Genomic DNA, 17,500 nt, shown 5'->3' with positions numbered 1-17,500 from the left:
CAAATAGCCTAGTAGTCCCAACACGGCAGGGTGAAAGGTGAACCCCTCCCCCAACACTGCCCGTGCGCACGTGCGCGCACGCACACGCACGCGCGCACACACACACACACACACACACACACACACACACACACACACACACACACACACACACACACACACACACACACACACACACACACACACACACACACACACACACACACACACACACACACACACACTGTCAGGCTCCCAACGTTCTCATGCGATGGGGGGGACAGGTAGACATTGTTTTGTCATCATAATAAACAATATTCTTAAAGTGCATACTGTGCCTTCCTGAGTCAAGAAACTAGCCTTTTGATGAATTGATTGAATACTTTATTAACAGTTCTATAAAAAAAAAAAGCAGAGGAAGTACAGTTTTATACAAACATGCTAAAGGATATTAAACCCAATGAAGCACTATGGCTTGTTTCCATTGGGGTCCATGCATGTGTATTCAATTCATCGAACGTCAAGCCAAGCGTCTCCATAAAACTCAACGCAAAACAAATCAGCCTACTTGTGAATTATTCAGGAGAGCAAAACAAACGCTTGAGGTCCCAGCAAAATTAGATAATATAGCGTCACAATCATTTTAACCATTTTAACCATATTTTATACTTTGGCTATTAAAACATAGCAGATTCACAAGTGCATGTCACTTCTAAAAAATCCCTGCCACAAAATATTTTTTAGATGGGGGGAGGGGGGGGGGGGGGGGTCCGCAGCCAAATACATATCATTTTGGGGGTCCTTGACATGAAAACGTTTGAGAACCACTGGGTTAAGTGATTGATATGGCAATTCAATAAATGCAGCGTCTCTTTTTAACCTTAAATCTTGAAGCCTATAGGTAGCCTATATCTGTTTGGATTTTTAATAGGTGTCTGTCATTTTGCAATTACAATAATGCAGTTAAGTCATTCCAAAACACGCACGCATGCACACACACACGCACGCACGCACGCACGCACGCACGCACGCACACACACACACACACACACACACACACACACACACACACACACACACACACACACACATGCACCTATATCTGCAGTCAGTGACCAATGGTCCAGTGTTCACAGGCAGAGGCGTAGGCCATGCGTGATTTGCGTGCGTGTCTGTGTAGGTTTGTATTATGGCCTATACCTATACGTCGTTCGCTCACTTTACTGTCATCTCTTCATTCAAACCTCGCACTGCATGGTAAATCTCTGCTCAGTGCACGTGAACATACACTGTACATTAGTGTACATCTGGCGGGAGCCGCGGGAATGATGAATGTTCGTCGCTGTCAAGTGAAAACCTCCTATGTCCACGTTCCTTGTTATTGTTATTTAATGAAAATAGCCGATCTATAAGCTCACAAAGTTTTGCATCCTGTGTCCCGACTTTATAGATAGCCGTTGTGCTATTTTCACTGTGTGAGTGCGACATTCTTGTAGCCTATGATGAAGAAGTAGGGCATTCATTTATACGGGAAAAAAACATACGAAGTTGAAATTTGGAGATACGAGGTTTCTGTGCGTCTGTGATCAGTGGTGGGAAAAGTAGGCTACTCACATTTTTACTTGAGCAAAAGTATCAATAGCTTACTGCCATGTAGAAATACAGACTATGTCATTGAGTAAATGTACTTAGTTACTTTACATCATTGGTTCTCAAAGTGGGGTCCGGGGATCCCCAGCTAGGTGTCCTTGAGGGGGTTCAGGGTGTCCCCAGCAAAATGTGTTAATCACAACATCACAATCATTTTAACCACTTTAACCGTATTTACCATAAGCCTATACCATAAGTAGGCCTATAGGCTATTCAAAAATAGCAGATACAGCTCACAGCGCGTCACTTCGTGCTGCGCTGGAGCTTGTCTGCTATTTTTGATTTTGAATAATTTTGCAATTTTTAACACAACTCTTCGAGTTCCTGGCACAAAACATTTTCAGACGGGGGTCCGCGGACCAATAGCTATATATCAATGTGGGGGTCCTTGGCACGAAAAAGTTTGAGAACTAGGCTACTGCGTCACACTGTTCAACTGCAGGCTGCGAGTGCGGGGAGGATTCCTCCTCACTCTCCGGGCCGGCCGGCCACGTCTCCCCCAGGCCAGGCTGCTCTCAGGCGGATGAAAAGCAGCCAGTTGGCCGCTGCTGTGAATGGACCCTATGTTTCACCGCCATCCCGATATCTTATCTCTGGGCGTTTGGAATGGAAAAAAACAAGGACATACATAATATATAGGCTATCTACAGAATGTAAATTGTTGTGTCCCGCGTACGTTTTAATAACGTGTTTGGGCTGTTTAGTAATGTGATAGTGGCGGTCCTTAATTCAAACCTTGGGATAGCTGTAGTCACGCAAAGCTGTAATTCAGAGAGAATAATCATGGGTCACTATGGGGTAATTGTCAGTCTGAACCTCACTGTTAGGTAGTATGGATGGACAAAGTTCTTCAGTGTGACAGCATAACATCTAAAACGTTGGGATTCATTTATATTTATTTATTTTTGGTAGCTATTCTGAGGACTCTTTTTTTTTAGGATTTCTTGTTTGTTTGCTTAGCTACTTGTTGAAATTCTGTAGCGAAATGGACCTTCTCAAATGGACCACGTGTTCTCTATATAATTGAATTGGCGAATGTCGGTTGTGAGAAAAAAAAAGAAGAAGAGAAAAGAAAAAGCCTATGTTCATTACAAGTCTCAGAGAATTACAAGAGGCCGATGCGTTTTGTATTCACACATTTTAGGCATTTCCTTATTAGCATTTATATAATTGTATAATAACGTTTAAATAACATGAGAATTGTGGTTTTAATTCAAGTAGTGCCAAAATAAATAATTATATGACATACATAAAATAAAAATCCACATAGCATAATCCATCAAATTTGGAATACTATTTGTGTGTGTGTGTGTGTGTGTGTGTGTGTGTGTGTGTGTGTGTGTGTGTGTGTGTGTGTGTGTGTGTGTGTGTGTGTGTGTGTGTGTGTGTGTGTGTGTGTGTGTGTGTGTGTGTGTGTGTGTGTGTGTGTGTGTGTGTTTCCGGGAGCGAGAGAGAGAGAGAGAGAGAGAGGAAGGGAGGGAGGGAGGGAGGGAGAGAGAGAGTAAACAGCAAAGTAAGTCATTAGTCATTAAGCCATTAAGCTAATTAGCTATCCTCGATATCATATTTTTTTATATTTGACTTTGTATATTATAGTAGACTGTAATTTCTTTAAAATCCAGCACAGAGTCCTGTGGGGCAACAATGTTTTTAAGTATTTCCACAAACAGCAATAAATGACTAAAAGTATTTCTGCATATTCCTTTACTGATATGAGGTGCATACAAATTTTATTGCCAATTACTGCATGAGAGACTAACCATATACATGAACAAGGTGTTGCAATGGAGTGATACGGGACATTTAAGCAGGGATATGTGACATCTAACCCTATATATTGGCAATTTGAAAATAGCCGATCTACAAGCTGTGTTGTGAGCTTGTACATCTGCTATTTTCAAAGAAAATCTTGGGGGAAAAGTGAAAATTTAGGAATATTTTCAAATCCACAAAATCTTGTATATTATGGGGGTCTCTGGCACATAATATTTTCAGAAGGTTGGGGCCATATATCAAACCTAATGCAGGGCAAGTGAAACAATGAAAACATGAATGTAGGCCTACTTTGGGAATTATATAATCTGTGACAAAAAAAGAGAGAAATGTGTCTATGCGTGCAACAAGACGGGGATCAAGCAAGCTTTGTCTTGTCTTGTCTTTCCCCGTGGAGGCTCTTCTTCTTTGGCCGGGCATGGCGTATGTGACTAGTATGTGAGTAGCCTACTACAGTGTTGCCATGTCCGCTTATTATAAGCGATTTTGGGCTTGTTTTTCTGTAAAGTTGCATGTAAATGCGGGTTGTGTTTTTTTTTCTAAAGTGCAGTTGCTTATTTGGGTTTGTTTCTGAAGTGTAGTTGTGCTTATTTGGGCTTGTTTCCTAATGTTGTTTAAACCAGTGGTTCTCAAACATTTTCATGTTAAGGCCGGGCCGCCAAATTAATGTAGACCACCCAATCTTCTGAAAATATGTTGTGCCAGAGACCAGACCCTGACCCCTATACAAGATTTAGTGGATTTTAATATATTCCTACATTTTCACTTTTTGCCAAGATTTTTCTTTGAAAATAGCAGATAGAAGCTCACAATGCGTCGCATTGCGACGTGTTGGTGTGAGCTTGTAGATCGGCTATTTTCAAATAGCCAGTGGTCGCTTCTTTTGGGCTTGTTCATAGACCTGGTTACTTATTTCTCTCGCACAATCTGGCAACACTGGCCTACTATTATCACTTTCGGATCACTATTCCCCCGGGGGTTCGAGCCTCAAAAAGCTGCTGACTGGGGGCAGCTGTCCATCCTCTCCTAGCTTAATTTATAGTCCATCGACACGGGGGTGTCGCTTGCCGAAAAGAACAGATCTAGAAGCTCACATGGGCGTCACGAGGTGACGCGTTGACAGCTTTTAGAGATCTGTTCTGTTCTGTTAGGACTACTAGGCTATACTACATAAATCAGGCTTCACTTGTCCTCGCTGCAGTGTGTGTGTGTGTGTGTGTGTGTGTGTGTGTGTGTGTGTGTGTGTGTGTGTGTGTGTGTGTGTGTGTGTGTGTGTGTGTGTGTGTGTGTGTGTGTGTGTGTGTGTGTGTGTGTGTGTGTGTGTGTGTGTGTGTGTGTGTGTGTGGTCAAGTAAACAACTAGGTAAAAGTATGAAATTTACAAACTCTGCATCAGGAAATAAACTTTATGTTTATTATGTCACCATAGGCATAGCTGCCATATCAACAAGTTGACAAGCGATGTTTTTGTTGCAATCAAAGCGAGGAAAATTGAAGATTTCCTTTAGTGGAGGTAGCAGTGCAAAGCAGTCACCAGTGGTGGGGAAAGTAGGCTACTCACATGTTTTACTTAAGTACAATACACGCACCTAAATATTATATGCAATACAAGACGACGCACACAAATAATACACGCACGTACGCGGGTCCACACACACACGCACACGCACGCGCACGCGCACGCGCACACACACACACACACACACACACACACACACACACACACACACACACACACACACACACACACACACACACACACACACACACACACACACACACACCAGCCCTTTTCTCGCTCTAGTCTCCACACACTAGCTGATCTCTTGGTGTTGGCTCTGCAGTGCACCTATTTCCCCCGGAATGAGTGTAGCTATGTAAACAATCTTGTTCTTTAAGTGGTAGGGGCCTAATAAACATACAAAATGCATAACAGACTGTTGTGGTGGTGTGGGCCATGGAGTGCACGTGTTACACATGCACTTCACCACGCAGCTCTCAAGTATATGTACACTTTTAATTAGATGGACATTTCGCTGTTTGTATGCTACCTGTAGGGCCGAGTGAGTGAATGAAACCCCTCTTAATTCTTGGACTAGCCTATAAATTGATCATTAAATCAGCATACAGGCCGTAATAACATTGTAATAACAATTCAGTTTGCTATGCAACAAGGAGTGTGCGTATATCCATACACACTGTGCGTGTGCGTGTGCGTGTGCGTGCGTGTGTGTGTGTGTGTGTGTGTGTGTGTGTGTGTGTGTGCGCGCGCGCGTGCGTGCATGGGTGCTTGCGTGCGTGCGTGCGTGCGTGCGTGCGTGCGTGCTTGTGTGCGTGTGTGTGTGTGTGTGCGTGTGTGCGTGTGTGTGTGTGTGTGTGTGTGTGTGTGTGTGTGTGTGTGTGTGTGTGTGTGTGTGTGTGTGTGTGTGTGTGTGTGTGTGTGTGTGTGTGTGTGTGTGTGTGTGTGTGTGTGTGTGTGAGAGAGAGAGAGAGAGAGAGAGAAAGACACAGACAGACAGACAGACAGACAGACAGACAGACAGACAGACAGACAGACAGACAGACAGACAGACAGACAGACAGACAGACAGACAGATATTAGAGATCCTTCACGTTAAATGTTTTGGGTAGTTCATTTCAAGTGAAAAATACGGCTCAGCTTATTTTCCCCATTGTTTTTGCGTATACGTCATGCGCGTGCAGTGTTTCTGATCCCATTCCTGGCTAAAGTAATCCAATGGGTAGGCCTACCACTTTACCCAATTAATGATACAGCATTATACGAGACTTGGGGATGGGGGGGGGGGGTATATACCAGCCATGTAGGCTACACAAACAAAATTGCTATGCAATATCTATGCAAAGTATCGTCAAAATGAACCTATAAGAGCTTTTAATGAGCCCAATGCAGCTCAATCAGTGCTGTGTAAACACCAGACGGGACTCACAGCACAACACAACGCACAACAAAGAACATTACGTAGGCTATAAACTGTGGTGGACAGACATTAGGCTACTAAGTAGGCCTACTAAGTAGGCCTACATTTACTTGATTTAATATCAGCTAATAGCCCAAGCGTATTTTTGGATATGACTTTCACTCCAGTAAAAATTTCGGACCTATAGCCTACTTTTTGACTCCACTACATTTCTAGAGAAAGAGAAAAATATTAACCACTTAAACCCTATAACAAATATAGTGAATATCGCCAATCTGCAAGCTCATCAAGATATGGCGTTGTGAAACTGTAGATCTGCTATTATTGATATGTTTTATTTTTTGAAAATGTCTGGAAAATCTTTCTACATTAGCAGCATTGATAAGATTCTACATAGCATTAATATTAATAATAAAATGTAATTTGTAGGCTACTTTTGAATACTTTTTTAAAGCAAGTAGGCTATACTATAAATAGGCCTGCAAATTTAACCGAGCAACTTTCACTTACTTAAGTTGACTAATATTTGACCAGGAGTATATATGTAGGCCTATACTTGACTCAAGTAGTTTCAACAATAACTATGATCTACCTGCATAGTTACATTATCTTCAGATCATTGTGGGTTTCTTTGGCTCAAGTGTCATATCAATCTGTTGCCTGTGAGATTGCGTTTTGTGCGTGCGTGCGTCGCTGCGTGCCGTATGTGTTTGTGCGTGCATAAAACGTGCACATACACGCACGAGTGGTAACGTGTGTATGTGTGCAGGCCTGCACACATACACACGTTACATGTGTGTGTGTGTGTGTGTGTGTGTGTGTGTGTGTGTGTGTGTGTGTGTGTGTGTGTGTGTGTGTGTGTATGTGTGTGTGTGTGTGTGTGTGTGTGTGTGTGTGTGTGTGTGTGTGTGTGTGTGTGTGTGTGTGCGTGCGTGCGTGCGTGCGTGCGTGCGTGCGTGCGTGCGTGCATGTGTGTGTGTGTGTGTGTGTGTAAAGTGTGTTGCCTTGGCTACAAAGGTGGCAAATGCCTGTAACCACGTAAACCTCAAATTCCCTACTGTAATTAGTTCTTTGCAATCACAAGCAATCATTTTACGTTGCAATGAAATTAATGAGTGTGTCTGCAGCCTAATCAGTAAATACAAAAAACAACCTATATATACACGTATCTTCAAACCAACAATCTTGACAACAACTGTTAAAATATGACTTAAAAAAGAGAGAACGCTGCAGCAGTCTGTATTGGGATGTTGTCCTATGTGAATAGCAGCCCCTGACGGTGCATTTTTCACAGCACGTGGAAAAAAACACGAGCTTCCCCTGTCTGTCTAATCGGTCGTCACGTTGTGTTTTACCGTCGTGAAAACCGGCCACGGTGTGTAGCAGTGTGTAGCCGGCGTTTGACATGATGGGGCCATCGACACAATTATGATGTAACATCACAAATCTATACGTGTGTGTCTATGAGCCTGCATGGACAACCGCTGTTGCACGTACACGCGTGCGTGTATTAGCACATGTTTTAATGTAGTTATAGAACACACACACACACACACACACACACACACACACACACACACACACACACACACACACACACACACACACACACACACACACACACACACATATATATATATATATATATATATATATATATATATATATATATATATATATATATATATATATATATATATATATATAAAGCACGCACATGCATGCCCAACCACGAGCACGCACACAAAAACACTAGAAATGGTCAAGAAGAAAGTTCTCGGGGGAGGAAATGAAAAACATTTAAAACACATTGTTCCTCAGTCGTACAATGAGTAGGTCTATGAAATACGCAGTGTGAACAAATACCAGGCGTAAAATAGGTCAGGCATATGGACCATGACAATCTTATGGAGGAAAAGGTTCTTATATATATATATATATATATATATATATATATATATATATATATATATATATATATATATAGTAGCAAACAAAAGAAAATGAATTGTGACTTTGTGACTTGGCCGCACGGCAACAGAGCAACTGGCAAACGGGTTGTTGAGTTGGAAAATCTTGTCAATTAAAGTGAACTGCGCCACAGCAGATCATGTAAAATAGTCAACGTGAATAGGCTTAGGTTAAACACACATTTAGCTTAATTAGTTGGATTGGGAATGGGTATATTGTGTATTTCGATGTGGACCCAGTGGGTTCAAGCCGTCATTCCATGCAGCATGTGGTTCTCTAAGTGGGGTCCAGGGACCCTCAGTGTACCATGAGGGGGTCCCAAATGGACCCTATCTGTAACTCCGAGAGTGTACAAATGGAACAGAGTTATGGTGGTGCTTGAAATTAAACAGTTTGAGAACCACGGCCATACAGGCCCGCACCACTTTGTCCACTTAGAAACGGCATATAGTAGCTCTTTTGCTATCACGTTATGAACTTGTCATAGGCTATATTCTCTTCTTAAGCAGCGGTGGTTGCGGATATAGAATGTTATATATGGGAGAGAGAGGGGTGCAAACGGGGCAGTGGAAGGGGGGGGGGGGGTCGGTTTGAATATCCATTTTTATTGCATCACCTGTCAGCGCCGTCCAATCAGCGTCGACTACGGGAACATTAATTGATGAAGGTGTCTTTGGGCTCTGGGCGCACCTCCCCTTGTCATTTTATTTGTGGCTTAACCAGCAGCACGAATACCAGCTGCATTTTAGCTCTTATTCTCTCTCTCCCTCTCTCTCTCTCTCTCCCCCTCCCTCCCTCCCTCCGCACTGTTAGTTGCTCTCTCTCTCTCTCTCTCTCTCTCTCTCTCTCTCTCTCTCTCTCTCTATCTCTCTCTCTCTCTCTCTCTCGTACACCTACCCCTCGTACAGCTCTCGACCAGAGGGGAGTGGAGCCGGCAGAGGCAGGCAGGTAGAGAGAGCAGAGAATCCGGCTTTGGTGGACAACATCCATCCCCGTCGCATTCCTCCACCATGCCATCAGACCGGGGCCGAGGGCATGGACACTGGATGCCGTCGGCTCATCCAACGCATTAAAACACCGCCGCCGGCTCCATTTAAACTCTTATTATGTCAAAGTTTGCAATTTGATGACGCAGCAGTGAGGACGCATCATCACCAGGATGCCTTGAGTTACAAGCCCCTTGAAATTCACCAGGCTATTCCCTTCTCGTTTGGCAGAGGACAATAATATCGCAAAAATAATACATGGATTAACACACTGCAGATCAGCCAAACATGGGGGACCTGGAGTGTGGTTTCGAGGAGATGCAGGGAGTGAAACTGGGGTACCTGCTCATCAAAGGCAAGCAAATGTTTGCCTTGTCTCAGGTCTTCACCGACCTCCTGAAGAACATCCCTCGGACCACCGTGCACAAGCGCATGGACCACCTGAACGTGAAGAAGCACCACTGTGACCTGGAGGAGCTGAGGAGGCTCAAAGCAATACACTCGATCGCTTTCCACGCCGCCAAGTGCACGCTCATATCGCGCGAGGACGTCGAGGCTCTGTATTTCTCCTGCAAGACGGAGCGCGTGTTGAAATCCAACAAAAGAAAGGTGAAGCCGGCTCCCCCGGGACAGGACGCACGCCAGGGGCCCGGCGGCCCGGACGCACATCACGACGCCGGGCTGTGGCGACAGGAGAAAGTTTGGCTCAGTTTGCACAGCGTCCCACCGAGCCTGTCACTCCAAAACAAACCCGCGAGGAGGAGAGAGGTCGTCCCGCCCGGCGGGCCGCCCGACTCCTCCAAACTACCTCAATTTTACAGCAAATCCCGCGGCCGGGACGGCAATCCGGCACCCAGGTCCAAATGCAAACCCTTTAAAAACTATGAAACGCCTCAGACAACCGGGAACCGCCTGACGCTGAGCCAGAGACACTCGTTTTTCCGGAGCGCGGCGCCGCCGCACCACCACCGGCAGCCCGTGCTGCACTCCGCCATAGCGGCGCAGTCCATCGGCGCATCCAGCAGCGACCTACTTCACACTCACAGGAGGAAGAGGAGGCGCGACGGGGGGGGCGGCGGCCGCAGCGGCAGCAGACACAGTTCACACCACCCCCCGGTGCTAGTCGTGCACCCCAAATGCTGCAGCAAGGCCAAGTCGTCCAGCAACGGGACTTTGGGCACTTTTCACCTGGCTCACGATTTTTACCTGCAGGATCCCATCAGACCCAATCACCACCACCACCACCGGCCCACCGCTTTCCTCGAGAGCTACAGCAGTGACACGGAGTCCAGCACTTACTCCGACGGGGCCAACAACGATTCGGATTTTGGTTCTAGTTTCTCCACGAGCAGCAACTCCGGGAGCTCCGATGAAGAGGAGGAGGATGACAGTCCGTCCGAGAGCTCCGAGGTCAGCTCGGAGGAGGAGAGCTCGTCTCACTCGGACTCCAGCTCGGTGTCCAGCCGCGTCTCGGTTCAGAGCATTCGGTTCAGGCGAGCCCGGGTCGCCACCACCACCAACCTCACCAAAAGTGTCACTAACACTAAAGCGCCTCTGGTACTACAACCTACTTTTCACTACAGCCACCAACAGCAGCAGCACAGGACACAGGGCTCTCTGGGATTACTGGACCCCAGTAGACAGGAAAAGGGTCCAAAATGTGACTTTAGCAGCGACATTAGAAAGGATATGGGGCCACTGCAGCCCCCAAAATTCAGTTTGATCGATGTTCGGGAGAGCTTTTTCTCTGAGTCGAAGGGGGAACATTTTTCAGAGGGGCACAGTGATCCAAAGAGAGTCAAGCCTGTGGATGTAGCCCACTATACACAGCGCACGAACTGGAATCAAACGTTTCCTCCGCGCAGGACGCAGGGGCATCCGAACAAATGTCCCTCAGCACTGAGCTCACACTGTGCCCACGACAAGGACACCAAGCCCTGCAAAAGCACCGACAACCAGCTCTCACTGGCCGCACATCTGAAAAGCGACGTGAAAACCACCATCAACCTAAAAAAGTCACCCTCCCCGCTCAAAACCATAAAGACCGAAGCCGAGGAGCCCCCCGTGACCACCGCGGCCCCGCACCGTGACAGCGACAGGGCAGCACTAGCGGGCAAAACATCCCCCTTCAACTTTAAAAATGTGAAAATCAAAGTGGAGGACTCGAGCAATGACGAGTACGAGTATTCGTACCAAACCTCTGCGTTCCAATGCAAAGTGGCCGCGGAGAAAAACAATGGCCCGGCGGTGTACCCCGGCGGTGACATCAAACAAGCCTTCAACAACAACACAACTACTACTAAAGCCATTGAGGACGGTGCTGCGGTCCCACGCGGGCCCCCCGGGGCCCCCTCTCCCTCTCAGGAATGCAGGACCACTCAAGACGCTCCTTGGCCCGAGCAGGGAGACTACAAAAACGGCGCGAGGGTCAGGAAAAACTACAGGACTCTGGTGCTCGGGAAGAAAAGCGGAATTCCGAGGACGCAAACATCAGCAAAACACAACGCGTCCAATAATAAGGTCGATCACAACAACAAGGGCTCCTTTTCTCGCTCCGAGGAGGGATCCACCGATCAGGATTTATCCGGGACTAGTAAACGCAAACGCGCGGTCGTCGGCATTGGTGTTGTAGCAGCGGCGTCGCCGGCGAAGAAAGCGTTCAGCTTCATGGCGAATTTCCCGTCTCCGCCGTCGCTCGTGGTCGGCAGCGACGGGGATCTGTGCCCCGCTTACTCCCTGAACTCTCTGAGGGACCCCCGGCCGCCCCCTCTCTCCCACCCCGTGTGGCAATGGCAGCCAGGCGGCCAGCCTCTGCCTCTCCCTCCCCCACACGCACAGAGGACCAGGAAATAACGCTGAGGCTTTTCTGTGAGAGAGAGAAAAAAAAGAAAGAAAGAAACACGCCGCCATCGCTTTTTCTATATAGAAACCCCCGATGGAGAAAATAATCTATATTCTGCCAGTCTTAATGGGACAGAGGCAAGCACACAGATGGCTTGAAACCATTGTTGCTTTTAATTGTCTCAACTGTTTCGAATCTATGGATTATTTACATTCCCCGGCCGTTTTTTTTTTTTTTTTAAAGTGTGTTCATGGATATGCTCCAGATTCTTTTTGAGCCTCAAAAAAAAAAAAAAAAACAGAGGACCGTGAGACTGGTGGATTTATGCTGAAAACCGACCTTTAAATAAGCTATACTAAATCCTAAAGCAATAGGCTACATGGGTTTGCAAAATGTGTTTACTTGACTGTTTCTTCTGGAATTAATTGTTTCTCCTTCGCCTTTATGCTCGACCTGTTGGATTGTATAAGCAGCCCAGGGTTTTTCAGCCAGGGTTGTGCTTTGTGTTTGAGAGGAGAGGGGGGACCCCTCACCTCGTAAAAATCACTGCATTCCATGTGATATTTAGGCCACTTTTGGTCTTGGGCTTGTAGTGAGGGAAAGTTTGGTTCTAGTCAATCAAACAAAGAAAAGAAAAAAAATCAGGGTTTCCCCTTTTGTGCCACTGCGTCTATTTCATTTTTTTCTCCCCTTTCTTGTATGATGACTAACGGAATGGTAGGATATGGTATGTGCTTGCCACACAGCTCCATGTCGAATTGTCCCAATTCTACATAATTCTAAGCAAAAACATAGGCTCATCAATGTCTGTCTGTGCGTGTTCACAGCTAAGCCTTCGCTAGAAACGACATAGGGATTGGATCCGGGTGCTTGTGGGTTTTTCTCTCTTTTTTTTGGGTGCTTGTGATCTGGTTTTCAGTCTTGTTTTGATTTCTCCAGAGTATTTCCTGGCTGGGTTTGCATGTTTGACCGTGCACACACACGCACACACACACACACACACACACACACACACACACACACACACACACACACACACACACACACACACACACACACACACACACACACACACACACACACACGCACACGCACACGCACACACGCACACACGCACACACAGAGCCAGCGCCATAACAGGCCCAGACACAACACAGGCCTTATGTACAGACAATCAAACGCGTGGGGGGCTCAGGCCTTCATATCACGCCGTTAGTTCTCATGTTAGGCAGGGTTTAAGTGCTTAGGGCCCCCCCTTCCCCACACAAATCCATTAGCTCACAGAATTCGAGAGCATATCACATTGATTTGCCACGTGAGTCTGTGTGTTGGCGTTCACGATGTGAATTGTTCCGAATTAAGTGCTATATAACGTGGAGAATGACAATGCAGGCGTGATATTGTATAGCCTGCAGGAGCCCCCGTGGAAAATATACCAAAACAACATCCTGCAACACATTGTAGCTTAGTGGCTACAGACTCGAACAATGCGAGAAAGCACAAAACGATATGAGGGCTTGCATTGCACTTTGATACTATTGGGGGTCTGGTTTCAGCTTTAGGATTTTAGGCTAGACCATAAATGTCTGGAAAATGCTAAAGAAAAAAGGGGTGGTTAATATTCATGTGGACAAAAGGCTCAAGCTTTGATTCCTATTTTGTAGCCTATTCATTGTTTGACTTTAACCGACAGAAGTTACTTTCTGAGACAATGCTTCTAACATTTTGGCTGTAGTTAATTTAATTTCAACTTCCCTCCTAACCCCCAAAGTGCTGATTGGGGGTTTGTGTCTGATTTAGGGGGACTTGTCTATTTTAGTTAGCTCATGAGCCCAAAACAAGGCCACGATCCAATATATAGCATAATAGTTAACAATGGACTGTTCTCTCTGAGAAATAGGAGGGGGAAAAAGCCCAGAATCAGGTCAGCAAATGTCCTTTTTGACAGGTCAAAATGTTGCTCTTTTTTTCGTGTGTCAAATCATGTTCACGTGTTTGAAATATGGCCGCTCAGTGAATGTAACACTGACTAGTTTTATTTCACCCCCAAATTCAACAGCCTTGCCTTTGGGCATCAATGAAAAACAGACTCCACCAAAAAAAAAAGAACAGGACAAATATGAATATTTAATACGACTGAAGTTACATCCAAATGTAGATATTTTAGATAAAAGGGGTTTCCTTTGTTTTTATTATGGAGGACGTGCCCTGCGTCCATTGTGCCACAGCTCCCAGTAAAATCCTCAGTGTTTAATTTATCCATTTGTAACTCTGGTGGCCAATTTGGTTACATTAGTGCACCCAGAGTAAAATGAACACAGGGTTTTTACAGTGCATATGATGTCATTCAGAGCGCTGCAGCCATCATTTTGACCATTTGACGGGTGAATGTAAAGAAATGTACAAATCTCTCTCTCGCCCTGCCTACATAGATCAATGTGAGTAGCCTACATGTGGTAGATGTTTAGCTGTGTGATTAAAGGGCCCATACATATACAAGGTCTCACTCAGCAGCAACACACTGAGTGTTACTTTTAAGTGTAAAAAAGAAAGAAAGAAAAAAAGCACTTTGCTGCCTAAAAGCTCCCGTTGAGGAGATACAAGCTTCACCTGCGTTTCATCAACACCTCCAACCTAAAAAGAATGGCTTGATCGTTAACAATCAGGTTCCTCTCGCGAGTAGGTTTTGTAAAATGGAGGGTTGGTGTGGTGTGTGTGTGTGTGTGTGTGTGTGTGTGTGTGTGTGTGTGTGTGTGTGTGCGCGCGTGCGTGCGCGTGCGTACGTGCGTGCGTGTGTGTGTGTGTGTGTTTGTTGGGGAGGGGGGCAGCTTTCAGCGTCTAATCCGCGTGTCAAAAGCATATCTACGGCATAGGACGAAGAGGGTTCGCCCCCAGAAAGCTGCGCTTTCGACAGCGAGGGTGCACACGCACACACGCACACACACACACACACACACACACACACACACACACACACACACACACACACACACACACACACACACACACACACACACACACGCACACACACACACACACGCACACACACACACACACACACACACACACACACACACACACACACACACACACACACACACACACACACACACACACACACACACACACACACACACACACACACACACACACACACACACACAGAGACCCCCCCCACCCACCCCCACAAGACTGGCCTATTCTCACGCAGCAATTTGCAATTCATCGCTGAGGGGTGTGCATGTGGTAATGGCGTGTTGGGAGGGGACCCTCCGTTAAGACAAATAGATGTGTGACAGTGACGCCCTCAACGTAAACAATTGCATCGTGTAGCAACTACAGACCCCAACCCCACCACCCATCTCCTCTCCCCCCTAGACCCTCCATTCACTCTTTTACCTAGCTTTTTTTATTCAATACTTGAGGTCAGGTTTTGACACGAAATTTGAAGTCACTGGTTGTTTATATATGAAACAGAATATTTATTTTTGTGATTTTCTTTCTAGTTTTTTTTTTTTTTTTTTGTATATTGACTTTGTTGTGAATAACAGGACAAAATGCACTCGAAAAGGAAACTTGAATGGTGGATTTCTGAAGCACTTTCCCCTTCCTTCTCTTTTGTTGTTGAATATATGAAGCATTCATTAAACGCGACTGAGTGTGAATATAAAGACTGCGTTCTCATTCCTTTTGACGGGCACGATCATTTGGCCATGTGGGAGGAAGCTGTGTTGTTATAGCAATGATGTTTTATTTCTGTTTACAAATGTTTATACATGCACATTAATTACACATATACCATTTGTTTTGTTTCATAAATTAACGCCCTATCATGTAAGAGTGCTGCACAGAAGTAGTGAAAATAACAGATCTAAGTGTTGGTGTAGATTGGCTATTGTCACTATTTAAAAATATTTCTAAAATAATACTACAAAATGAACTGTTTTGGACTTACAACAGCAAGATATGGTAGGCTACTAAATGTATACAATTATAATTCAGATGAATGCCTTCCTGTTGGCACATGATTGTGTGTGTGTGTGTGTGTGTGTGTGTGTGTGTGTGTGTGTGTGTGTGTGTGTGTGTGTGTGTGTGTGTGTGTGTGTGTGTGTGTGTGTGTGTGTGTGTGTGTGTGTGTGTGTGTGTGTGTGTGTGTGTGTGTGTGTGTGTGTGTGTGTGTGTGTGTGTGTGTGTTATTATTTAGGTGCCACACAAAAAAAGTGTCTGTGGTAGGGGGGGGGGGGCGGTCCAATGTAAAACAGATGAGGAGGGAGACACTATATAATGCACACAAAAAAAGCGTTTTAATGCCTTGGTCTAAAGGGTTGAAAACACATGCAGACTACTGGGCATAGAGATTTACACGATGAGAATGACATTTTAGTCATTCTCTCATATTTAGCTATTTTCTTTGTAAAAATGCGGAAAAACTCACCCTTGGGTTGCCATATTTAGTCTACATTGGAACAATAGTGCACTTTCCCATGAGGCTAGAATGTTTCTGGTCACATAGTGGTGATTAAACTGAGAGGAAATAAACCGCAAGCCACAATAATGTTGGCCTACATAACACAGACAGAAGAACAGTAAGCTGTCCATTTACCAAACTTTATGTCCCGCAGAAAGCTGCACTAACTCCGCGTCGAAATATCCATAGAAGAATCAGCACTTTCCATGGCCTATTTACGTCAAATTGCCTATGGGTTAAATTCCCAACGTAGGGAATGAATCCCAGCACACTACAGGGCTTTAGGACACGAGTGGGTTGGTCTTTAGCGCCTTAAAAGCCACGATGCAACGGCAGGCAAACCGCGCGTGAGCACGCGCACACACGCACGCACGCACACACAAAAACGCAGGCATGAAAACAGGTGTCAGTGTGCTGTAGTTTATTAGTGCAGATATAGTCTTTATATGGACTATTTTATTTCATAGTTGGGGTTATAACTAGGTTATAACACCTTTGGGATAGAGACGGTGAGTTTTGACAGCAACATAGTCTATAGGCTATAAAAGTATGCATTGGAGAGGTTTCATTCGTGACCATCATACAAAGGCCGTGTGTCGAGTTCCACAAACATTTATGATAGGCTATTTGTGTTTGTAATATCTATAGGTTTGTGACAATTTGACCAGATATATGCATATGACCACCGTGTTGATTGTGAACATGCCTGGCTGGAATAATGATAACCTATACACAGTAGCTCTCAAACGTTTTCGTGCCATGAAGGACCCCCTAATTGATATGTATTTGGCCATGGACCCCCATCTGAAATGTTTTGTGCCATGGACCCCACAGAAGAGAAGATTTATGTAAAAAAAAAAGTTAAACAATTCAAAATCTTCCAAACATTTGTT

At 45.2% G+C, this 17,500-nt stretch overlaps 1 protein-coding gene across 1 annotated transcript; it reads left to right on the top strand.

Annotated features, from left to right (window-relative positions):
- The first annotated feature begins 9,287 nt into the window (after positions 1-9,287).
- On the top strand, positions 9,288-15,786 carry skida1 (SKI/DACH domain containing 1). The gene is made up of 2 exons (XM_084048545.1): positions 9,288-14,904; positions 14,975-15,786. The coding sequence occupies exon 1, from the start codon at positions 9,586-9,588 to the stop codon at positions 12,148-12,150; it is 2,565 nt and encodes an 854-aa protein (XP_083904671.1). The 5' UTR covers positions 9,288-9,585; the 3' UTR covers positions 12,151-14,904; positions 14,975-15,786.
- The last annotated feature ends 1,714 nt before the right edge of the window (positions 15,787-17,500 follow it).

The sequence above is a fragment of the Gymnoscopelus microlampas genome (genome assembly GCF_963454915.1).
Source record: "Gymnoscopelus microlampas genome assembly, chromosome: 22".
Lineage (NCBI taxonomy): Eukaryota > Metazoa > Chordata > Actinopteri > Myctophiformes > Myctophidae > Gymnoscopelus > Gymnoscopelus microlampas.
This window is presented reverse-complemented; position numbering and strand designations above follow the sequence as displayed.